General features: G+C 36.5%; 1 protein-coding gene across 7 annotated transcripts in view; it reads left to right on the top strand.

Moving 5' to 3' along the window:
* The window catches only part of PCDH9 (protocadherin 9), a 680,650-nt gene that overhangs the window by 283,580 nt on the left and 371,004 nt on the right, over nt 1–26,066 (top strand). For 4 of the 7 annotated variants that reach the window (XM_010405552.4, XM_010405549.4, XM_010405550.4 and 1 more), the window contains exon 3: nt 14,947–15,012. The exons of the other annotated variants lie outside the window; for them this stretch is intronic. In XM_010405552.4, the coding sequence (XP_010403854.2) occupies nt 14,947–15,012 (66 nt within the window). The remainder of the gene's footprint in view (nt 1–14,946; nt 15,013–26,066) is intronic. 7 annotated transcript variants of the gene reach the window in all.

Genomic DNA, 26,066 nt, shown 5'->3' with positions numbered 1-26,066 from the left:
AGACATTAGTATCTTCTTAAATTCCTTTTATCATTTGTTATAGTTCAATAATCCAGTGCACACAGATCAAAGTGAAGGTGCTGATTTTGGAGTAGACGTCCCTCATTCTGGGTTAGTGTTCTCACTGTTAGCAAAAAGGAATTGATTGATTTGCAAGGTAAGGCAGTAAGATTACACTTGCCTGGCATAGGCACAATAAGCAGATTTCCAAGATGTCTGAAGAGAGAGAACATAATACGTAGAAAAAAAGAACTGAAAAAAATAGTTGAATTTCACTGGAACAGGAAGGGAATTGCTGGGGGCATGGGAAAGGTTAAAACACAAAACTAGTAGAAGAAATGTGGTGCATAACACTAAGTAAAAAAAAATCACCTTGAAAATCTCACAGTTTGGTCCTTTCTTGACCACCACTCCCACCCCCTATATCCCTCACAGGAACCCTTGACAGTCACAGAAAAACTTTCCTTCTGGCCAAAACTTGGACATTTTCAGTATATTTTAGCATTGCTGGCGCCTTTCCTACAATTGAAAACAGTAGCATTTTTATAACAAGACAAAAATAAAAAAGGAAAAAAAGTGTCCTATTCACCCATTTCTCTGTGTGAAGGCTTCACACTTGTGGTTTTAATGCAATTAATCAAAGACCAAATTCATTTGTATTCTCTGAACAATTCAGGAATACTTCATATTTTCTCAGTGTAGCAGTGTGAAATGGTGCAGGATGCCAGTGGTAATAGTTCTGGGGAAGATATCATTCATGCTAGGACAATTCTTATGGGTTTTGTTTTAGATGATGGATTGCACGTTCTCAGTCATTTGCAAGCTAAAGGCTTTACATGTGCTGTCTACATTATCAAATTTCTCACTCAGTTTGAAAGCCACAGCATTTTAATTGAAAGGAACGCTAGCCCCTCCATCCCTATCAATGTGTCAAGGTTGTTAGGCTCTGAGGAATAACCTTCCCATTTCAGAAAAATGGACAAATTCCATACAAATGTTTTCTTACCTCAGCAACCAATGGGGCTGAAAGGTGAATTGGCACACATTCAAGTGCAAAATGTCAAACAGTGAACCCTATGCTGCAAGAAACTCTTTTAAAATTCACTGACTTGGAAGAGATTGAATATCTTAGGGCTTAGCAATGTCTATCAATGGTGTTAGTCTCCCTAGAACTGCCATAGAAAAGACTTTCTCCTTTGAGCCTAGCTTCAGTGTACAATAGAGATTACTGGATCTGTTTCAGTAAGAGAAGGGATCAGAGCAAGGGAACTGGGCATTTGTACAGCAGAAGCTCTCAGATCAGATTGGTGCAGCTCATGAAATGATGGCATTTAGTTTAGCTCAGATCTCACACAGTTAAACCTGAGTAAGAAGTGAATGCTTTAGGGCCTTGCCATTGCAAAATGTCTTTAGATAAGCAGTATGTTGGATTTTAAAACAAAACAGATACTCTATTTATATACTGGCTTTATCAGTGATTGAAAATACTGCCTTTTCCAGTGATTGGAAAGTTACTTACAGTAGGGTGACATATACATAGTTTACACAATGTTTAGGCATAACTGCTGATGCATGGATTTTGTAGGTGTAATTTAACTTCACAGGCTGCTGCTGATGTTCCAGCTCCCCTCTTCTAATCCCTGTTCTGAGGACCTACCTTTAATAAGTTATTTGCACAGATGCTTTTGGAAAAGTCAAATGCTTATTTTAGTTGAGAGGGAAGAAGATCTGTGCAGATCTCTGAAATGTGAAAGCATTCTTTAAATGGTTTATTTTCCAAATACATTTATTACTGAGTACACATCAACATTTCTAGGGTATATTCAAAGTTTGTCATTATGACATTTATGAAGATACCATTTTGATAAATATATTTATATAATAAGGCTGACATAAATTAAGGAGAATGACTAACAATGAGATTGAAATACATCTGGAAAATAATTAGTTTTTGGACCTTTCCCTAAATAATCTCTAGAATTGTACAATCTAAATCTTAATTTAAAAAAAAAAAAGAAAAGGTCTAAGAACTTCTGACTTCTGTTTTCAGGTGCAATCTGAAATTTTATAAGATTCATAGAAACTTACTTACTCTGAAAGTTCAGTTCTGAGATTGTGTGGTTGCAAGTTGATCTTTCTCGAAAGAAAACCACATTGTATCTCCAAGTCCAGACACTTATTTGAAGAAGTGGTTACTTTATACTATTCAGTAAATATTCAAGGCACACAGTTTAAATCTGCACTGTTTCAAGTTAAGTAAATTTTCTAGATGTGCACTTCCAATAATTGTCTGGGGTGGACCACTGATATTAAAAATCATTACTTTTTACTCCTGAAGGCTCTTTTCTGTGTTTTTTGGTCTCGTTTTTTGGGTTTTTTTTTGGTTTTGTGTTTTTAATCATGATTAGTATTAGTTAAATTTATTTCTTCACAAAGACATATTTTCACTGTGTTTTTTGTGATTTCTCTCATATTAATGTGAAATTAGTAGTCATCTACTAGATCTGAAGAGCAAGCAGTTGTATTTTACTGTGAGCACTTTGTTTTGGCTTTCTTTCCTTCTTTAAATGCCTTTTATAGGCTCTATTGTGGTAGATGTCTGATGAACTTTTTTTTAATGGCTCCCAAGGGAACAGTGAAGTGATTACTTTGGCAGATGTTTCTGACCAAATCCTCTGGTTCTGTGGCTACTTGGTCTTTTAAGGAACCTGTTTTACTGAGTTTTAAAAAGTCAAGATGCTACTCAGTGTGCCCCTAGTGGAATGATAGCCTAGCTCCCAATACTATAAATCATCAGATCATTGTTCCAGATAGTGAAAAAGTACTGGTGTTAGCTGACTGTATAATAAAGCTAGTTCTAATGGGAATTCATGTTCATCTCATGTTTTCCCAGTTCAGGAGAAGAATATGGAACAAGATACAGCTCCTGTCATATAAAACTCTACCTTTCTCTTTGATCTATCAGCACCAGTTTTGACCACACTACTGCCAAAGAGGCAAGTTGTGCTCTTTCCCCTGCTTCCAGCTGTCTGTTCTTGCCACCTCTCTTGTGTTAGTGCTAGTGATTGTTCAGCTCTTCTGGGAAAAATAATAATTGGGGAGGCAGATCTAGTTTTTAGTCAGTTCAAGGAACTGACAAAACTGGTGAGCTATGTGATTTAAGTACTGGTATAGGATGTGCCCAGCAAAAGAGAAGAGAGTGAGGGCTGTCTTTCTGGTGGCAGCAAAGTGTGAGATTGTGTAAACCTCGACAGAAGTTTACAAAATTAAAAAGTTGCTGTGAAAAGGTTTGATTGGGATTTGTGAACGTTTACCAAATTCTGGAGTTTAGCAGATGACAGCTGCTTAATTCTGTTGGTATATGTCCTTGTACCCTGCTCTGTTACTTGCTTTTTCAGTTTTATTGGTATCTCAAGACTTCTATCAGAACAAGCGAGTTAGTCAGGTTTATGTATTTGTATGCTGGTGCAATTCTTGATTCATTTGTTATGTAGGATTTTGCAAGGGAAAACTAAGACTTTGCTTTAGCTCTCAATGTGCTGAAGCTCAATTTTTTTTTTTTCTGGTAAAGTCAACAGAAGGAAGAATGCAAATTCTTTCTACTACTCTTGATGCCTTCGGGTGGTACAGTTTGTTTTCAGAGAAGCCTGGTTGTCATGGGAGACACAGTGGGAAATGTAGTGTTTTCAGCTAAAGACATTCTGTAGCATCTTCTGTTGAACTCTGTAATAGTGAGAACATCACTCTATGGAGAGAATACTAAATAAATATGTTACTACTGTTTGTATTAACTGGACTTCTTAAACTCATGGTTTGTTTTGCATGTTTGGTTTTTTTTTTTTTTTTTCTGTTATTGGATACTTAAAGAGTAATAATACTGAAGATTCCAAAATATGTGTGATTTGAGTCACTAGGTACTAATCTTTATTAGAGACAGAATTAGAAAAAAAAAGATTAAAACACACCCTAAAGCCTCACAGTTGCCTCCTTAGGACAGTTCAGCTTTAGCTAATTTATATGATCACTTTTATCTGTTGTTTGAGGCATTACCCTGCATAAATATGAAATACTGACAACAGTTGTGGATTTCTAAATAGCTGTCAGGCTGATTTTCAAATCATCAGAAGCTGGGAGAAAGCTTGAGGGATGCTTGCTTATCTCTTGCTTTTTCTAGGACCAGCATGAATTGTTTGTTATAAATCTTGGTTTAGAGTCTGTTTTCTGAAATAAAGGACTGCATATGGGTTTGGGGTTTTTTTTCTGTCTAGAAGAATGACCAATCCTGTAGAGTGTATGCACACAGAAAATGACACAGTATTGCTGTGCTGGCTTGAAAACTACACTAGAAAATTTTGAAAGTGACAGGATCTTCCTCTTTAGTACCCCATCTTCATAGAGGAATTTAAAGTTCCAGGCAACTACATGTTGAACTTTACTTCAAATTTTCAAGACATTTGTTTGCAGCTATTGAGGTTTTTCTCCAATCCTCAATCAGATGTAGGCCAGGAATTGAATTTTTTCCTCCTGCTTATCCAGGTACAAATAAATAAGTAATATATGTATATAAAAGAGAGGGAACATACAATAAACTGCTGTGATGACCCATTCAAATAAAAGTTGTGTAGAGGAAAAAAAAAAAAAATTGTTACACTTGGTGATTAGAATTTGTTTGGCGAGTAAAAACAATTAGTTGATGGATCCATATAATTAATTTGAAGAACTTTGTGCAATACTCCTGCAGTAAGTGCTTTTTAGTAAAACATACCAGACAAAATTTTTGCCATACAAAAGTTAATTTATACATTTCCCTTTCCAATATTTAACTTCTTACATGGTTTTCACAGTTTCTTCTAGGCTTCATAAAATTATTTTCTTTTAGCACTAAACTGCCCATTTGTGCTTTAAGTTCAGGGCTTTAAAAATTATTTTATTTTCCTAAATTCACAATTTAAAAGATTCTGTGTAATTAAATACTGAAATTGTATCATAGCATTAACTGCTGTCTACCTTTGCAAAATCAGACAGAAGTAATTATCATGGTAAAATGGATTCTAAAATCATTTATATGATAATATTTTCTTAGGATAATATTGAATTTTATGAAAATAACTTCAAAAGTTGGATTTCAGAGTTAAAAACTTCAAATATGTTGCTATGTTATCAGCTGGTTATGAGAGGATTCTGTACCACATTGGGGAATATTAGCTTTGCAACAGGACACTAAATGTCAATGCAATATAAAACTCTCACAACTGGTGGTTTTTAAAGTTAGTACAATAGACTAATCAAATGAATTACTTTTGTCAACAGCCTAGGAGTAATGAGGATGCTCATCTTGGCTGCTTAAACTGAAACTGAGTTACTGAACTGTATCTTCCTGGTCAGTCCTGGTTCTGTGTGAGTGTTCTAGGCAAAACTAGGGAAAGGAAGATTTATACATTGTTTCTCTGTATTTTCATGCCAGCTGCCAAAGAAATGAATGATATAACAGATCCCTAATCTTCACATCCTAAGCAATCCTTAGATGGTGGGGATCTTGAAAGTCTCTTTCCTCTTCTCTAAGTAGTATCTCACAACAGGAGGGATGACTTCATGATGACCCTTAATTAAAGAATAAAAATTATTGCTTATTTTAACATGATACTGCTATTTGGCAAACATCAGCCACTTCAAATGTAAGAGTATTAAGTGAAATCAAAAGAGGAGAAGCAGCTGTAAAATTTCAACTCAGCACTAGAAGTGAAACAGGTGACTGATCCATCCTTGTAATGGTAAATTCTCTTTATTTGAGGGTCAAAATAAGGATTTTGTTTAGGCTGACTTAGGCATCTTTTCCATTTTCTTGGTTTCCCAAGCAAGACAAAATTTCAAAGTCAGAAGAGGTAGGTTTTGTTCCTCAAGATTATGGTTTCAGTAAAATGATTGTGAAGGTATTGATTAGTGGAAACATCACAGAAGATATTTAATACAGTCATGTAACATAACTTTCCTTCAGATAAACTGTGAGTATACCTATAAACATAAATTTCTATCAATAGCCATAGTTGGGATTGTGTATGCTTTCACAGAAAATCCCAGAAACCACAACAACAACTACCCAATATTCCCCTCACAAAAGCAACCCACCAGACCAACTAAAATCAAATCCACACTTCCATTATATTTTTGCTTGCAGTAACCAAACTGTAAAAATTTAGACTGAAATATTCCATGAAAGACATTGACTATAGACAGAAATTTTGAAGAACACTGAGTTAAAATACTTCCATTAATGAGTTAAAATACTGTTTTGGAAAAAAAAAAAAAAAAGAAAAAAGAGATTAGAGGAAAATCTGTTTTCCATCTCTGTATAATTTAACCTGACAAAACTGACTTTTCTCTAGGCTCATATGTATCTTATCATAGTGTTAAGGATACCTGTTGGCATTCTGAATATCTTATTAAGCAAATAGTTCCATACAAAATGGAAAGAGAATCAAATCAGCCAACCATCTGACAGTATGGAAAATATCTTTGAATAATGATGATAAGATCCTTGCTGAACTTTTCGACAGCAAAATGATAGATGCCTACGCTCGTCTCCATCTATAGCAAAAGTAGTGGCACTTCCAGAGGGTAGATCAACATAACAGAGGTTGGAATGCTGAGTTACAGACTGTGTTTTTTACCTTTGCCAGTTATGTAGCATTTGACTGTGGGAAGTTTGGTGCCCTTAAATTATGGTGGGATATTCAGCAAAAATACACAAATTTCATTTTGGGTTTAGGTTTGGTAGTAGGTTTTTTTGTTTTGTTTTGTTTTGTTTTTTTGGATGATGTATGAGAATTTTTTTTCAATTGTTCCAGGAAGATGTCTAGTTTAGGACACCATCCAAATTCTGGTGGACTTCAGAGACTCTGGATCAGACCTAAGATGTCTGCTCTACATATCTGTTAATCTACTCTGCTTTCTTTCCAACAGTCCCTGTTGAAATACTGTCAAAATGAGGGCTTGTGCCATTCAAAGGGCTCATTCACTGCACTGCTAGACATCTTTTAAAGATTAAATTCATTCCGTGTTGTGCTACCTACAACCCTAACCCAGCCAGTAGTAAATACAGACTATTGAACATATGCTTTCCTGGCGAGCAGTCAGACTGCTTTAGCAGAGATTCTTTTATGCATACCCTCCCTTTTGAGCTAATGGAATAGTGACAACATGTTTTCTAAAGAAAACCTGTGTATGAGAAAATTGCTTAGACATGCATAATCTTTTTTCAAGAAGCTGTCAAGGATTTGTATTGATGCTTGATGGTATGTTATTAACATGCTTACAGAAATAATTTAAAGGCAGTAGAGCAGAGCTGTTTATACTATTTGTGGTAATATTACCATTACTAATTACATTATATTGTAATACTCACTGATATAAATCAACTGCAGGCAATGAAAGGATTAGTGTGGGATGGTATAACAAGCCAAGATTTTAGACCTTTGAGTTCAGTTTGGCATTATCTTACTGAAAAATGTTTTTTCGTTTTCTTGTTTAATGTGAGTGAAACATTTTTGCTGTGCAAATTGCTGCAAAGACAACATTATTTTATTGACTTCTGTTTTAACTTCAGGTCTGGCTTTTGTAGAATCAGAAAAAAAATTAAAGAGCTTGAAGATTATATGTTTTGTTTAAAATGGTAAGTCATGTTTATGAAGAAGCACAAAAGGGAAGGTGTTACTTCTTTTTTTCTCAATATGGCGGTCATGGGTGACAGTAGGATCAATACAGATAAGACATCTTAGGGTATGAATCAGCCTTTAACTCATTAGTGCAACAAATCTGTTAATTGTATTATTATATATGTAATGGGTTAAACCTCAACACAACCCCTTCCTCTCCCTCCAGTATTAATATCAATGTAAGAACTGGGATAAAATCTGTGGCATTCAGAGAGAAGAGAAAATTAAGGTTAGACTTATTAGAAACAAGTTATATGAATAATTGAATAGGAATGTCTGTAACAATGTAGGTTCTTTATGCAAATCTTGACAAACTTTTTTTTTTTTTTTCAGTTTGTGAGAGGGAAAGCTACTAACAGTGGGCTAAGTCAATCATACCCTAGGCATTGTAATCAGGGTAGCTTCTGAAGTTTCTTTCAAGCATTGCTTTGTTTCTTTGATATCCCGGTGGTCTTCATTAGGATTACTTTATCACTATTCTTTATAGTGAGAAAAATAAACTGATCACATTTATCTCCTGATTTTCTTCTGACTATTGTCAGAAGTTTGCACTTACTTGTTTTGAATGGCAGCAGTAATCACCTGCATCCCTCCTCCTCAATGAGAGGGTTGCTGCTCTCTTCTTCGTAACAGAGAGTTGATGAGAAAGTATGTGTTTATTCCCAGCATGTATTTGAGCTGATAGACTTCATAGGGTTGGAGCCAAAGCATTCAATTGTGGAAAAAAATGAGTGTATTGAACTATAGTGCCATTTTCACAGTTGAATCCCATCCACTTTTGGAATTTTAGCAAAATGTAGCTTTTCTTGACTAAGAAGAGTCTTTCCACCATACTAGAGTCCTCTTCTGAGATGTAAAGGATTGTCCCTTGCACCATAATATGCTGCCTCTGAGAGAAAGTGAGGAAGAAGGATTTCTGCTTTTCAAGAAAGATTCTATTCCACTTCTTTTTTTTTTTTTTTTTTTGTTGGTTGGTTTGTTGATTGGTTTTTCTGTTTTTGTTTTTAGCATAGTGCCACTTAGCATTTAGAAATCTCTGGAGAGTAGAAAAGTGCGCTCTTTTTTTCTTTCTTTCCCATTACATAGAGTTTGCTAACTTAATACTGCAGCTCCTGAACCAATCTGTCCCCTGACTGTTGCTGGGGGTGTGTTCATACAACTGACCTTTCTGCAGTTTCACCTGAAGAAAGTTTCACAGTCGTGAGAGGTGATACATAGCCCCTTATCATCCACTTTTTCCAAAATATATCCACAGAACAGGTGCAGTGCAATGACCATCAGTGCAAAGAACCAATCACTGTTGGTCAGGTAGTGGTTTGGATCTTTGATCTTTTTGACCTTAGAGTTACCAGTAAGTAGTTTACTTGTATTTTTTCATTGATAAATCACATCTACTTTGAGCTAGATTTAAACCACCAATTTATTTCACATAGGGGTAATCCACATAAGCTTAAATGGTGGTCATCTCTTTCTCAGGAACCACACATTATTCTTTGTCTTACACACCCTGTCTTTCCTTTGCCCTTGAGATGAGGGTGGAAGATTTCACAGATGATAATTTAGTCAACACTGAAGAAGTAAACAACCACAGTAATTTGATATTTGCAGGATGATAATATAATCTTTTATGGTTGAAACCAGTTATAAACTGTCATCATTAACAGTCAGTCCAGATCCATTTCAGCCATCAAGATTTGCACTGTACTAGAAATACCAAGAGGTATTTAGTTAATAATTGGATTACGTTGTCCTTATGTGTGGATTGCATCTAGATGTCTGTTCAAAATAAGAGAAGACTTCTGCTGGAATTATATATTCAGTACCTTGCATGTGATGAAGTTTTACATCTGTCAATGGTCTCACATCAGGAGATCAGCATTAATTAGACATTACATAGACAATAAGTAGAAGAGAGCAATGAATTGACTGTAAAATATGAAAGGTGAACTTGCTCTTATGCTTGCACTGTCTTTGCAGTGTTAATTCCTCCTTACATCTCATTTTAACCATTACTAGTCAAGTATCAGAGACTTACTTAACAAAGGAACCTGGGATAAACATAGGGGATATAGGTCTGTGAGGCAATGGTGATTGAGAGATGTGATTCTTACAGTAAAATTTTTGATAGCGTAAATTACTGCAAATACAGAAATGTGTGGGGGAATGCACATGCTTTGAGAATCAATACTGAATTATAAAGCCTCTTTTTGCTTTCTTCCGATGAGGTAGAATTTCTCTGTCATCTCCAAAACATTTATGTAGCTAGATTTTCTGTGTTCTGTACTCATTGCTAACACCAGTATAGGTAGTTTCCAGACTGGGTTTAAAAAAAAAAGGAAAAAGGCAGTGAAAAATGTACTTCAGTTCTTTATCTGACAAAATGTTCATTTGTCTTTCTAAATACATACTTAATTCCTCACACAGGAAAATAATTGCAAATCTTGTGAACCTTTTAGTTCTAACACTGACATATTCTTACTTTAATTATTCTTCATTCTTTTAAAAAAAGAAAATTACACTTTGCCTTTTAAGGTTCTACTTCATCCTTTAGAAAGTGACTGTTCCTGTGTAGGTTTTTTTGTTGGTTTCGTTTTTGAAAATATGTAAAATTTCTTATCTTTGTAAATTATGTAGTTGCTGCTTTTTCTTTCTGTTGTTTCTTTCCTCTTCCATGATGAGCAACCATCATCAGTAGGAATTATTTATTTAATATTTTTCTATGTGTTTTCAAGTACTGTAAATTACAGCATTTAAACATAAAGACAAGCTGTAGGCAAAAGAATGCTGAAGTAAATTTAAACCTGGCCAGCTGGCAAAGCAGAGAACCCAGTGACTTGATGTGGTGCTGCTTCTTCAACTAAGTGTTTACTGTGGAGGTATTTTATGTGTGTGTATTAATGAGTCAAAGTGCAAATCAGTCCATCATCCTTATTTCTCCTTCATTTTGTCATCTGCTGGATCTTTATGTGTTCAATATAATTAAAAGATCAGAAGTTCATTATGCTTGAATTTCTCATAAATGAAGGCAGTGTTACAGAATCTTCACAGATATATAGCATCCTCACAGGAAGATGTAATTCTATGTAAGAATCCATACAGAATTGTATTATTCCATGACTGTATGCTGGTGCAGCAGTCACTCACAGGCTCTCTAAATGAGCAATTAAATGCTGTGGTGTCTTGACAGTTTTGTCATATATACGCATTACTGTACTGTTGTTGAAGAAAGAAAAAAACAACAACGGAGATTATCCTTGCTAAGACCTATCAGCCATAAACGAGTCTCATAATTTTTCTTAGGACAGTGTTAGTACCACATCATTTGACAGGTTACAGTGTATCTTATTTTTATTTTTATGCAAGGCCCGCCTATTCTATTTCAGTGGGAGAAAACTGAGAGGTGGGGTATTGATGCTACCCTCTTAAAGCCATAATAACAGTAAATTCCTTTGAATACAGAATTTTTCACTAGTTTTCATTGCAAAATGAAGTCTGCAAAATTAAGGGTTTATTGAGGCATACAAGTAATGATTTAATTTTATTCCTCTTAGGCATGTCAGACATATGTTGCAGGTTGTGTGAGCCTCAGTAGGAGAAACAGGCATTGAACGTTAGTCCCTTTCTTGCTGGGAGTGAGACACAGGGCTGTTCAGAGTCCCTTATGTTTTCTTCTATTAGTTTCAGTGAGATTTATCTGCTTAGAAAGTTTGTGTATGTGCATCTCAGTTGTGTAATTCTGACAGCTTGACTTCCACAGGCAATTGTGTAATTTAGACAGCTTAACTTCCATGGGCACTGTCACAACATCTGTCAGAACTGTTGAAAGAGGCCAAAATTAAGTATTAGGTGTCCAGGTAATCAAGGTTCTTCTGAATCAGGGTTTTACTTGTGAGATTGAGTTAAACTTTTGAGGATAACAAAGTGCAGCAAGCTTTCTTCCTGAGGCAAGGTTATGATTTCTACTGTCTGTAAATTTTAATATATGATCCTAGTGGAAAAGGAGAGGAAAAAGCCTAAGAAGTTTGATTAATGGAAATAGCTTAGAAAGAGCTAAGTATGAGGACTGATCTCAGAGCTCTTAGGCTGGAAAAAACGTCCCATTAATTTTAGTGGGAGTTTTGACTGCACAAGGACTTTCAAGATCAAGTGCTTTCTTGTTCATTAAAGGATAGAAGGTAATTAGAAATAAAGCACAGAAAAGATTTTATATAGTACTGCTTTTGTCAGCTGAAAAAATCCATATTATTGTAGGAGTTTTGGGCTAATCTTTTCTCTCCCTTTCTTGCATAAAATGATGACACAGTAGGTTGTTTTCATTACTCTTAGAGGTCTGTGCTTCTATCTGTTCATTTTATTGGGAAAAAGCAATTGGCAAGTTTTTTCTGTTCTCTTCCTTGCTTTGGATCGCAATCTCATCTTTGATGCTGACTTTGTCATTTCCCTCTTCCATCCAAACTGTTTAGCTCAAGATATTCCCATAACATTTTTGTTTGTAAATGTGGGATGATAAATGAAATAAAAAGCTAGTGTGCATTTTGGTTGAAAGATTTTGCTAATGTCAGCTCATGAAATAGAGAAACAGAAAGAAAAAGATAAAACTGTACTAAGTTTTACAGAAACAGATCTTGCATGTTTTATAATACCTTAAATTTTATTGACTTTTCAACACCTTTTAGGGAAGTCATATATTCTTAAGACCTCATGAATCCAACCCTGTATTTTAAATGTATGGTAGTCATGAACCATTGCAGGAATCATGAATTTAGGTCATCAGCTGATGAGAGTATTTTTTACACTGACCTCAGGGACAAGGGACTCATTTCCTGTTAGAACTTCATTCTTCATAATAATTAAAAATAATATTTATTTTACTTGTATTTTACAAATACTGTTTTTTCCTCTCCTCTGTATCAAAACTTTTTTTTTTCCTTCAGCCTCAAGCTGTAATTTATTTGTGTGAAGAGAATGGTCCAAGTTTAATAGTGGTTGGAATTTCCACTGGAAGACTGAGAGCAGGGATTGCTTTCTGTACAGCTTTCTACCAGCTAGTGCACACAGGGAAGCTGTAAAAAAGAATGGGGAGTCAGAGAAGCTCTTGTGAGTCTGTTGCTTCCCTGGTTCTCTTTCCTGTCCCTGCAATATGTAATGATCTTAGCCAAAAGCATGGGAAAGTGAGGGAGACATATTTCACTTCTGATGTAGCAGTAGTCTGCTTTTTGTAGAAAAAAGGCATTGTATTTTATGATGCCACGAATTTGTCTTTTCAATCTGCAAATTGTTATGTGAATGAGATTTTATCCCTGCTTGTTCCTGTTTTATTTTGATGGTCTCCGTAAGCTTTCAACCAGCTAAGGGGATAGGGGAAACATTCATTATTTGTGATAGAAATTTGTCCTGTAATTCCTTTCCAATTATTTTCAGGAAACTACTTACTATTTCTGCAAAGGTGACATTTCTGTAAAGGTGACTTTCTAAGAAGTAGGGAGGTATTAGGTAATATGGAGTATGCTTTCAAAAACTCATCACTTTATCAAAGTGGATAAAACTGTGCAATATACATTCTAAAAGAGAGCTTGGTCCACAGGGACTCCTTCTTTGCCTTTTAACCAGTTTAATTCTGTTGCCTTTGGGTGAATTGCTCTTCATTTGTACTCATGTAAATGAGGAAAACAATCATATGTAAAATGTCACAGAAAATACAGGCAGATTTTAGAATGAGGTGTTCCCGGTGGCTTTACCTTATTGTTAAACTATCCCTATTAATCTCCATGGATTGCGTAAGTGCCTTTTCATGCAGAGTGTAAGACCAAATAACATTGCTGCTTGTGTAAGACCAAATAACACTTCTGGTTGTCCTAACGCATCTTAATGTGGGGTTTTGTGGATTGGGTTGTTTTGTGGATTTTTTTCCCAATTAAAATTTTAGATGACAAAGAAGGGGCTTCCTAAATTTAGTTGGAAATGTGACTTCAGATATCAGAGGAGAATACTTTTGGTAGGTAAAATACTTAAGACGACTTTCTGCTTTCAAGGGGATTTCTTGAAAAAGCTTTCAGAACTGTGATAGAATTCTCCAAGAACACAGAACTTTTGTGAGACAACCAAGGTAACTGTTGGGAGTACTTTGGAAGAGACATGTGTTTTCCATTGCAAGTAAAAGTACTATTTGATGTAAAGTGTTCTGAGGATTTTGCTCACTATACAGTGATAAAGGAGTGGATAAACCATTCTGTACAGAATACTAATGTTCTTTCTGAATATGAGGCACACAGTGCTTGTTTGCAATTTGGGCATATTACTCTACAGAGAATGGATTTGAAATTGTCCGACTTTCCGAAAACATTACTCTTAATGTAATGTTCTCTCTCTGGGAAGCTTTCTTTTCTCAAATAAAATCGAACAGTGTAAAGTGCTGTGCTGTGCTGACACTTGACTTTCTGACTGTCCTTCCAAATGCATGTGGTTTTTTGGCTCAGATAGTTCAGAACTATCGTAGTAGTTTTCTGTTGTTGGGTTAAGTAACCAGATCAGTTCCTCTTGGAATAGGCAGATTTGAAAACACAAATTTAGTAACCTACTGAACTTTCCCTCCACTGTTCTCTTACAGTCATATACGCACAGTCTTCATGACTCTAGTCCTTGGAGATGTGATATTTTGGGGTGTGTGAGTATTATACTCAGGAGGGAACCTGAAGTAGTATATAGTGATATTTATATTCAGCAGTTAGTAACAGAGCATGAACATCCATTAATGCTCCCACTTTAAACACAGCTTTAACTGCAGTTTCAAAGATCTGCTGGTTTTGCTTTTTCAAGTCTCAAGGCTGATTAATAATATCTTAATAAAAAGCTTAATAGTGCATTAAACTAAAAAAGGAGAAAAGTTTCTTCTTATTATGAGACAATTTGGTAGTTCACTAAACAGAAAAATAAAAACCCATCTGAAAATGTGTTGCCTGACTACAACAAAATGTTTCGACAATCAGCTTTCAGAACCCACACTGATGCTTGAAGTAGCATTTTAAATGTTACCGCCCATATGTTTGGTAACACTAGACCGTGGCCTCTGGAGTTTGTGAACCCTCATAAAAAGTTATTTATCTGTCTTCAGTAGAAATTTACTCACATTTTGCTTTCTACAGTACCAATATTGGGCCATTTGGGGAGGTGGGTGATCTGAAGATCTGTAGTAAGAATGACACACCTTTTTTATTTAAATATTATTGCTTTTTAGGCACTGAATTTTGGAGATATGCCGAAGTACTTGTGGGAGATTTGGGTACCTGACAAACCATGGGTGGTAAGATACAAGATCCACTGCAATAAATAAAATAAGCATTTGATTTTAAGATAGGCATTTTTGGGTCCTGCTGTCATTGAATTCAATGGACCAAACTCCTGCAGGGCTCTTAAGTGCAGTACTGCAAATGTATGCAAGTGTGTTTCCATTCCTTTCAATATTGTCAGTCTAGTGCAAAGCTGAAGTAATGCCTGTAGTGAACTAGAACTGTGCAGTAGCATCTGACAGGGGGAAGAGAGACTTTCTCAGCTGAAGTTTATATTTATAATAAGGCCATTTCTCTTATCTTTACTCAGACAAGCGAGTGGTTAGTTACTGCCTTTCAGAGCAATTAATGACTCACAGCCGGACCTACTGAACAGTACCCCTCTCCAGACATCCTCTTGAAAGTCTTGTGTAACAAACTTCCTTCTGGACTCCAACCCAGTAAGCCAGTGAAATAACAATCTCCTTTTGAGCACTATGTGTACTTCTCAGAAAATTAGTCTGGCAGATGCTGTCTGTCCTCCACTCTCAGAGTCAGGAATCAGAGAAGAACTGGAGTTCAATGCTTTGATTTCTAAAGCCCGGCATTCAGGAAGAGCCATGGTCTGTTCAGATATGTACTTTTTTTGCAGAAATGCAGTCTAATCTGTTAGTTTCCGCACTGCATTTTTGTGCGAAGTAAAGGACTGTAGAATCTGTCCACTACATGTATTTTTTAGGAGAGTCTCTCCAAAACTAATACCAGAAAACTCCATGTAGAAGTTCAAAACTTTCTAGTGTTTTAAAGGTTGAAAGAAATAAATGCAATTTAAATTTAATTGTATCTTATTATATATTTAATTACATTTGTTCAACTATTTAAACTATAAATTTACAGTAAAGTGTCATTTCCTTCATAATATAGGTCTCATTTCCCAAAGCTAAACACTTTTTGGCATTTTCTTTAAGCTACATCAGAAGAAAATTTTGTGGAAACTGGAGCTTCCTGTATCAGATTATAAATTTAAAACTACATTTTCTAACTACCTACTGGATATTTGGCTTTTTAGCCTTAGTAGTAGCATATTTTAGCTTCAGTGTAGGCGTTTCAGACACAAGGGGATTACTTTCATTTTTTTAGTGTAAAATACTTTGAATAAACTTTGTTGAATCTCTATTAGTGTACTATAAAATTGATCTAGATTAAAAACCCCTAGATACCTGTCTCCTTTCTATTTATAGAGAATTCAGTGATTACAAATTAATTGATTACCACAAGAATTTTGAAGGAAATTGTCAGTAAAAAAAGGCATTAGACACAGTTGAAGCTAAGTAATTTAAAGTGAACACAGTAATAAGTGGGATTCACGGATGGACTAGACGATCAGTGTAGGTCTTTTCCAACTGAAATATTTTATTCCATTCTATTTAGCGCCCAACACTAGAAATCTATGTGCCTATAGCTGTTTATAAATTCTTATTACAGCAATAGATAATGGTTGGACCACACCGAGGTGGATTCAGGCAATGGAACACCATGTGAGACTAAACATGCACACACGTTCTTAGCTCAGCTTTGGTGTATCTCGTTTTGTATTGGTACTGGGTGCAGTGTTTTAGCAGAAGCTGTCAAGCTTATGTTTCATTGTATATTAATGTTAAAATAAAGAGTTGTAGTGTACTCATTTATTTAAATCTAAGAGCAATATATATGTAATGTTTCATGGTCAAGTCCATTTTTGAGGGAAGGTATATTGTTCTATACATCTCATTGCAAAAGTGCAAACACATGATAGGGAAATGTATTTCAGGAATTTGGATGTTAATTACCAGAAAGTAAGTACTAAAATAACTAAACAGGAAGAAAGTTCTAAGCTTTTAAGATAATTTCTGGAACATTTTATGTAACTGTCTCAACCTTTCCCTAAGAATTGTCTTTGTCAGACAAATTTTTTTCAGCTAGGTTCAATACTTCAAGATATTTCCACAAATGAGTGAAATATTTCCCATTCTTGTTATAGGTTTTAAAAAATGGAAAAAGTTATTCTCTTTACCAGCTGATATTGGGCATGGAAAACCTTTGGCTTTTGTTTTTTTTTTTTTTTAATAGCTGACAACAGTAGTCTGCTTAATCTGTTTAATTAAGGCTTCTTTTCTGTGCCTGTGAATGTTAGGCTTTGAAAAAATCCTCCAAGCTGTTACTTATGTAAAGAAATTTAGGTATTTTACTATATTTTTATCATTTTAATATTGACAGGCATTCACAGTCTGAGAAATATCTAAGTAATGTTGACGATATGTAGAGTGAATGAGGACTGTGCATTTTGCAATGCATTATTGAGTATGAATAAAGTTGTTTTGTATTCTTGCTTTTTTAAAAAACAGCTGAATTACCTGGGAGTACTTTGCACATCTAAGTAGCAATTATACAGCCTCTTTCTCGGCAAAGCAAATCTCCATTAACATTGAATCTAACAGAATGAAAAAAAAGAGCCTTAAAACAAGTTTCAGACCTAATGGGTTTTCTATTTCTTGAAGCTCAATTTCAGTCATTTCAGCCTCTAGTATTTGTGGTAGATGGTCCTAAATACTAGATGCTGAAACTCTTAGGTTACTGTCTCATGTAGGTGATAAGCACCAGTGCAGACAGCATGATTTTGTGGGGGAGCTGGGCTGGGGTGGGATGGATGCAGGAATGGAAACAGAGCACTCAGTGATGAATAATCTAAAATGTATTTAGGATGTGGGAGAGATGAGAGTGTGTGGATAGCACTTCGTCTTTTAATAAGTCTGTTCTACAACAGACACATGTACAACAGACACACACCCACACACCAGTTAAAGCTGCATTTCCTTCAGCCCAATTCAAACCAGCGTGCAGGGGTACAGGACAACACACTCAACTGCACATCCTGTCTGGGCCCTAGTTGTCAGCTGGACTCCTGTGTGCGTGGTTCAGGCTCAGTCTTTTTGTGGGATGCTGGATGCCCACGGATGCGTTCACTCATGAGGAGTTACTGTCTTAACTGTGGATTTATAAATCATACTGCTGGTGTGAGCCACTAGAAACTTCACCAGTGAGCCTCACCTGTCACATGGCTTCAGACCAATGTCCTTGATATCATCCGTACGTAAGGCCCACTAGCAGTTGTCACGGAGGTTATTATCACTCTGTTTTCCCAACCCAAATCTGTTACTAATAGTGAAGTCAGCAACAGTTATGTAACAGAGTTCAGCTAGTGCAGCTTTGTCTTACTTACAAGGTTAATTTGGTTATTTGCAGACGGGCAATTGTAGTCGTGGTTCCATTTATCTAAGCTGTGCTTTTGGGCAAATTCTTATCTTGTGTCATGTGATCAAAACAATCCATTCTAGGAATATAATGGTACTTTGGCACTGACAACGTTAACATCTGTTCCTTGGGGGTGGAAATACTGCTTCCCACCCCAGCATATTAATACACAAATCTGGGAGTATGCTTGTATAGGAGAGAGAAAAAAAAAACAAACTCAAAAGCAGAAAGAAGGTTTCTGGAGGACATACTATGAGCAAGAATCTTGTGACTGAGCTTGACCTAAATTAACAGAATCTTTCTTTGAGAGAGGAAGGAGATGCAGACTCTAGGAAATGGGCTAAGGTTAAAGGAAAGAATCCGAGACCATTCAAATATCTCACTTGACTATGTACTGCATAAATGACTTGATTTCCAAACAGTATATTGTGGAGGAATATTTTTTTTCCCTGTAAAAAGAAAGAAACAAACAAGCGAACAAAAAACCTAAAAAAACCACACTTTTTTTTCTGCTGTTCAAGCTAGATGACAACAATTATTTGAGTCAGGATTCTGAAAAATTGGATGTTCTGTACATTTTAACTTCTGGAGTCTGTGTATACAGCTATTGTTATTAACCTTGGCAGAAGTTTTCACAGTTTTTATTTTGTTCTGATCATAACTCTTTATGCCTATTAACTGGTAAAGGAAGTACCTTAATGTGGAGGCAATTCAGGAATGTTGGACAAACAGCCATCTTCTTTGTAATTAGATTGTTTTATGTCTTTGTTTTCAAAAGTAAGCTTCTTTGCAGTTTAGAACTGTCAGTAAAATTGCTTGGGAAAGACCTCTTTCAAACGAATCTAAATAGATGCTGGTAGAAGCACTGCTCTTCTGTCTCAAATGTGAAGTGAAACTGAATCACCTCAGGTTTATACAAAAAAAAAAGTCTACATAAATAACTTGACTTCATTTCTCTCCGTAATTGGTAACATGCAATGTACGATTCTCATTTTTGATTCACCCCACTGGTGTCTGCACCTCCCCTTAGGGATCCAAGCTGTTTTCCTCTCTTGCTGTAATTGAAATCAAACTTGTTGCAGTCTGTAATTGATAGTGAATCTAACCATCTAATGTTTTATATGAGACAGATGCACAGCAGAAGCACATGAAGCAGCATATGGAAAAGCAAGTGCCCTACTGGGGCGAAGATAGATCCATTCTTGTTTTGATAAACAATATTCCAATACTTTGATCAACTAGTTCACCTACATTTCAGTAAGTAAAGAGATATGTGTAGAAAATTTGGAGTATATGTATTGATACAAAAGGTTACACCACATCTTTCAGCCCTCATGAAAAACTGTACTTCTACTCTCTCATATATTTGCTTTGCCTGCTCTTTTCTCTTGAGATGTTAAAGAAAAGTATTCTAGTTTCTGTCTCACTGTTGTTATGACAGGTCTAATGGCTCATAAGGGAATGTAAATCTAGATGCTCTCTCTCACTCTTGTTTTGGCATCTAGTGCAAATCATAATCTGGTATAAGGAATGCATCTTTTTGTCTCTGGGTGAAGACATTTGCTAAAAATCTGCCATTGGAAGCAGGATGCTGCTGTCTATCAGCAATACGTAATATTTTTCTGTTTTTCTTTCTCTCTTTAGTCATATAATGTTTCCATTCTTAGTGAGTAAAAGAATAATACCCTATATCTTGCTTTCTCTCTCTCTCTTGTATATAAGGGGAAAGACAGCCAGTCATGAATGTTACATTAAGTAGTACCTTAATATTTTAAAACATATGGGCTTTTCTATGTTTCCCTCCCCCCCCCCCCCCCATCCCCTCTGTTTGGGAATCTACTCTAGTTTCTACACTGGGAGGGTTATATAGTTTTAATAGCATTCTTCTATCTCTGGTTTCTCTTTGTGACACAACATACTGTAATTAAATATAGAACTAAAGAGAAGTTATAGGTTAATAATAACTGTGTTTGCTGATGGAGTTCTTGAGATATTTTGAGGTATATTTTCTTAGCAGAAATAATTTAGTAGTCCCCTTTTTGGATTTCCTCATATCTGGTTTTGAAAGGAGCCTCACATGCTCCTTACAGTGCTACTGATAACAAGGTGTTACCAGCACATCTGAGTCAGGCAGACTAAAGCTTTGAGCTATTGCATCTGTAACTAAGATTGAAGACATAGCTTAAGTCAAAAATCACACTTATTCTGTAATGCTTCTAACCCTAAAGATCTTGTCCTGTGTAAAGTTCAGCAGGATTTCTCCTGGGGTAGCAAAGTTCCTTTAGGTATATCTAAATAAATATTAGCTTTCTGGTGAATGCTTATAAAGAGATTTGGAGGAAAGCTAGTTATTCTGTAACTCCTCAGATAATACCTGGTTTCTCAGGGATCTGAGAAAAAATAGAGGAGGAATTAACTTCTTTACTCTGTTCACAATCACAGTGGAGATTATTCTCATTAAATATTTATCCATCATGGAGGAGGAAGAGAGTTGAGTAATCAAACAGTTGGTGTTAATTTAAATGTCAAACCACAATTAGAAAAAAACATCCTTGCAATCAAATTTTATTGTGGTTTCCCAATCTGTGCTCTGAAAATATCCTTCACTCGAGGATTTCCACTCTCAGAGAAAAGAGAGGAGAGTACAATATGGATTTTGACTCAATTGACTCGAATGACTCAAATTTCCTGAACTTTTTCCTCTTTTGAAAATTCCATAAACTTTATGTGACTCAGTAATCCTTTCATAAGGTTAACTTGAGGCTGTTATTTCTTGCCAATAGATTTTCCTCCAACTTGATCAGCCCCTATCCTGAAAGGATTCTGTGTTTGCCACTGCTGCACTTGAGATACCTGTTGACAATTTATCCAGCTTGTCAAGCTTTCTCTGAATAGGAGCGAAGACTTCCAGCATGCAGAGTGCTTTCCCCCAGCTTGGTGTCATCTGCAAACTTGCAGAGGATACCTGCCTCGTGATCCAGCTTATTAATGAATGCATCACCTGCAAAGGCATCATTAGCCCCATTAATCATCCCTATAAACAAGATGCCATTGGAACTATTTGAACTTGGCAGTCAAAGTAATTTTTCCAGACATCTGGTAGTCCATCCACCCAAAACATATTTTGACCAATTTGTTAGTGTGGACAAAATAAAATAAAATATTAAAAAAGCATAACTAAGATCAAGGTGGCCCTTTTTCACCAAGGCAGCAATCTCATCACAGAAGACAGACAGGTTGGTAAAGCATGTTTCGCCCTTGGTAAATGCATGTAGTATCTCCTCTTACTCTGTGCCTGGGTGTAGCTCCCAGGAGGTTTTTTTTGAGCAGTGAGACTAGAGTGACTGACCTGCAGTTCCTCCAATAATCCTTCTCCATTTTTGCAGAAGTGGGCAAATTTTCCATTTTTTCAGAAACCTACCCTAAAGACCCAGAGTTTTGTAGAGCCATAAACAGTGGCTGATGTCCCATACATTTAATTGGTTTCTGCCTCAGTCTTCTACTGGGAATAATTCTTGAGTCTCCTAGACCCTGGCACAGGCTCAGAGGAACTGGGAGGTTTGACACAGTCATTACCACTGGAAACTGAAGAAAAGAAGGCATCTATTACCTCAGCTTTTTCTATGTTCTTTGCCACAAGGTTTCCTACAGCTTGAGTGATGGCCCCACATTTTCCTTTGCCCTCTTTTTGCTGATAGTGTAACTTTCTTTTTATGCATCGTAGTCCTCACTAGTATCAACTCTAAGGCAGTATTGGCTTTTGTAATTCAGCTGAGCACAGTCAGGATTTCCCCGTTATCCACACTGACCTTACGCTGTGCCTGTTAGACTTCCTGGGCCTCACACTGGACTTCTCCTGTGCTTTGTAGAAGTTGTCACTGATGTTCAGTCAGCTCTCCCAAGCATCTTTACCTTCCAGGGCAATCCCATTAGACTCCCACCAAGCAGACTCCTAACAAGTTTAAGTTTAAATCTACTTTTCTAAAGGTTTGTAAATTTTTTTTTTTCCTTTTGAGTAATAGTTTCAACTGTATATATTCTGGTCAGTTTGTCAGACCACCTGTACACTTGTATCAAACAAAGCCAATTCTTGGTGCTAGCCAGAAGGCTCTTTAAATTTTAGGACTCTACCGCTTTACCCTTTCAGAAGATGTTGAAAGTTTTTGTTGTCTCCTCTGAAAACCACCCTTGTGGTGGCTGGTTGGCCTGTGGTACAAAAGACAGAGAAAATAATTGGGTAAGAGAGTCACTAGTACCAGAGAGTTCTGTCTCAGGGTGAGAAGAGAAGCCTCCCAGGATGCATTGTTCTGTTATGGTAGTCTACCCCAGTTCTGCTTCCCTGGTTGGCTGTTGGCCGCCCAGCCCCCTTGCTACCTTATATGTTTCATATCCCAGAAAGTTCTCCACTCCAAGTTCCTTCATTGGCCTTTGCCCCTTGCCACTCCCCCAGAGCTCCCCCACTGCTTCCCATTCCCTAGTCCCGCCTTTGTACCGGCCCCATACCCTCAGATCATCGGTCTCTGGTGCTTGCCCCACTCCCGTACTTAAACCTGCACCCTGCCTTGTTTGTCTGTCTTTGCCTCTGGAATCCTTCACAGTGTGGAAGCAATAAGCTGCTTCTGTGGAAATCTCTGCAAAGATCCTTCCTGCCTCTTTGCCACTGACCCATATTACTGAAGCTGTCGGTGCGTTTGTGCGTGCACGCGTGTGTGAGTGTGTGCAGCTGATCCTGCTGAGCAGCTTCGCTTTGGAGACGCTTCTGAGAGATCGCAAAACCTCGCGCTCCAGCACAGAAGCTGCAGAGACCGAGACAGCGATACACCCTTGTGATTGTGATGCTTCCCCAAGTTTTCTAAAGGAGGCTTTATTTCCTCTTCTTGATCAATCAGTCATTATCAGACACTTGTCACTACACCAAGCCTGATCTTGATGCGTTAGTTCTGGGGTTGTTAGTCACCTGCTCCAGTGCAAATCTCCAAGTACTCAAACTGTCCATGTGCATAGAGTGCAACCTCTCCTCCTCACTTGTCCTGCGGAGCACGTATGGACTCCCTGTGATTGTTTTCAACTCCACATTTGTTTGTGTACGTATTTAGGGTGAGCCCTTGAGTTGCACTGTGTTCACAGAGTATCGACCCCTGTGTGTTATGCTTGTGCCTGACACATTTTCCCTTTGTCCTATCCCTCCTCTAAGTCTCAGATCACTTTTCCACCATCTCTAGATGTTTGAAATGCTTTTCACTAGATTATCAAGCTTCTCTGCAAGAGTCTCTTAAAGGCTGAGTCTTGGCCCACTTTATTAAATATGACACAGAAATATTTTGGCATGTATGTTTAACATGTGCATACAGAATAGCTATGCATATATTTGGTGTCTCTCCATGCTTAAATACTGTATGAAAGTTCATGAAGAGAACAGACACTTTGTGTATATTTTTCTGCATTTGTGCACAGCAGGGGAAAGAGGAGAATGTAAGAAACTTCCTAAAGTACTGAATAATTATCTTTTTGATTTGGTGTATTGCCTTCAGCTTTTTATCTCCTACATGACTTACTGGCAGTCTTTCAATACGATTTTTCAAATGGTACAATGTGTTTTTGGTTTTTTAAACATCATTGAAATGAGAAGCAGAAAACAGTCATACATATGCGTGACCAATTTGATGGTGATGATTTATTCTTCTTTGTAAAGAAAGTGTTGAAATGTTTTGGAAAGGCTGGTCCTGTACAGGGATTCAAAACACAGGACTTAAACAGATTCAATGTTCGTATTCTTTTCTTCTAGAACCCTAATCATATATAAAATAAATTTTAAAAATCATCAGCATGTAGTATTCTAAACAGATTTGACATGTAGTACTGAATTCTGCTATCAAAAAAGACATTTTTTACATATTCCCACAGATTTATTTTCTTTAAAAGCAGTTTTTCTTAGTGGGGGAAAAAAAAAAAAAAGGTATCTGAGTATTTTATGGAAGATGTATCTATTATTTTATATTACTAAGATGTCTGTCTTTTCTGGTAAGTGGGGTGCCACAGAGGTTATCTAAGTGGGGTTTTTTGATAGTATATTTGTATGAGAAGTCTCTTGGACATTCCTGAGTTTATACCACTCTATGCTATTTTGTTTCCTTAAACTAATAATTATCATTGTAGGTGGGAGAGATGAGGAAGTATTCATGAGAACAGTTGTTCACAAGTTTTCTTCACCTGTCCAATGCCTAATAAAGTAAAACTGATTTCGACACTGGAGGAAATTTTCCAGTCGCATTTTTCCTCGGAGGAGGAGAGAATTAAAAAGAACATTATGTTACAGAATTCAAAAATTTTATGACTTAGTGTTAAATGTAAAGGTGAAGTAGGATAAAAATAGACTACAAATGTGATTCACGATAATAACAATTTTAATCTTTTAGTGGGGGGGACAGAGGGACATTTCCTTTGATTAAAGATTATGTGTCAGATTTTTTTTTTCTGTTCATGTTTACCTGAGATGTTGTTTCTTAAATTCATCTAAATACTGACTGTATTAGAGACCATGCAACATGCTTTTTAGCATATTAAATGTTAGCACACCCTGTGTGATTAGACCATGGATTGAAGCCTTAGTCCTTCACTGCCTGAAATTGGAGTTTAAATACCTACATTGTGGATACTTAACTCTGGGCATTTGAGCCTAGAGTTGCAACACAGCCTTCAAGTTCATAATGTTTTTATTTTGTTTGGGGTTTTTTATATTGTTCGTTTTGGCTTGTTGGGTTTTTTTGTTTGGGTTTTTCTTTGGTGTGGTTTGGGTGTTTAGTTGCTGTTGTTTTTTTTCCAAATCATATCCAATATTTGTTAAAGAAGCTTGGGAAAACTCTGCTCAGAGAGGCTGAAGTGATGTATGGATGCCTACAGTTTTTGTCCATCTTCTTTGTGCCATGTGACATCAGATTATGTCCTCAGCAAGACCTGCGAAAAACAGCCCACATGGTTGTCACTTAGGACAGAATTAAATAAGTTTTCAAATGCAGAAATTGAATAAGGACATGAACTGTCAGTATAGACTAGCTGGAGTGTCTTGTGAGGATAAACAGAAGTGATACATAAAACGTAATTCAGGACCATCTTTGTCAATGATTGAAGTCGCACAGATAAGGATATCTTTATCCTGATTAAAGTTAGCAGACATTTGCCATTGACCTTCATAATGCTTCTGGATTTTACCCACTCTATGGGACTAAACTGGAAGTTGGCCAAGTATGTGCCAGTGATTCTTCTCATCAGTAGACATTTAGTCCGTTCTGGGTAAAACCTTTGTTGCTCTTCCTGTCATCAGGGTGAGATCCATAGACATTACTTAAGACCTTTAAAAAGTTTTCCTCATTTGTGATCATTCATCTGATTTGAGCAGAGAGGGATAAAACATTTGTAGTGACTTTAGTAGCCTCTGAGGACTGAAAATATGAATAAGAAAGAGGTTTCATTTTTTTTTCATGCAATATGTATCAGATTAATTGTTTCTGGTTTAGGATTAATGAGGCTTCATGGATAGGAATAAAGTGGATAAGCAGTCACTGATCTTTGTAGGAAAGAAATGGAAAGTATTTTAGTCTGAAATGTTTCAACAGTGCTGAGTCTTTGAAATCAATTTTCTGGGTTTAATACAGTGCTGTTTCGAGCTGTCATATTTCTAATATATTGCAGCACTGTAAACCCTCACATCCTGGACCTTTCTTTAGAGGATTGGGTATATATGCTTGGGTACGTGAATGTAGCAATCAGGAAATAGCACAAAGTGAAATGGCTGTTACTG

The sequence above is a fragment of the Corvus cornix genome, chromosome 1 (assembly GCF_000738735.6).
Source record: "Corvus cornix cornix isolate S_Up_H32 chromosome 1, ASM73873v5, whole genome shotgun sequence".
NCBI classification, from domain to species: domain Eukaryota; kingdom Metazoa; phylum Chordata; class Aves; order Passeriformes; family Corvidae; genus Corvus; species Corvus cornix.
This window is presented reverse-complemented; position numbering and strand designations above follow the sequence as displayed.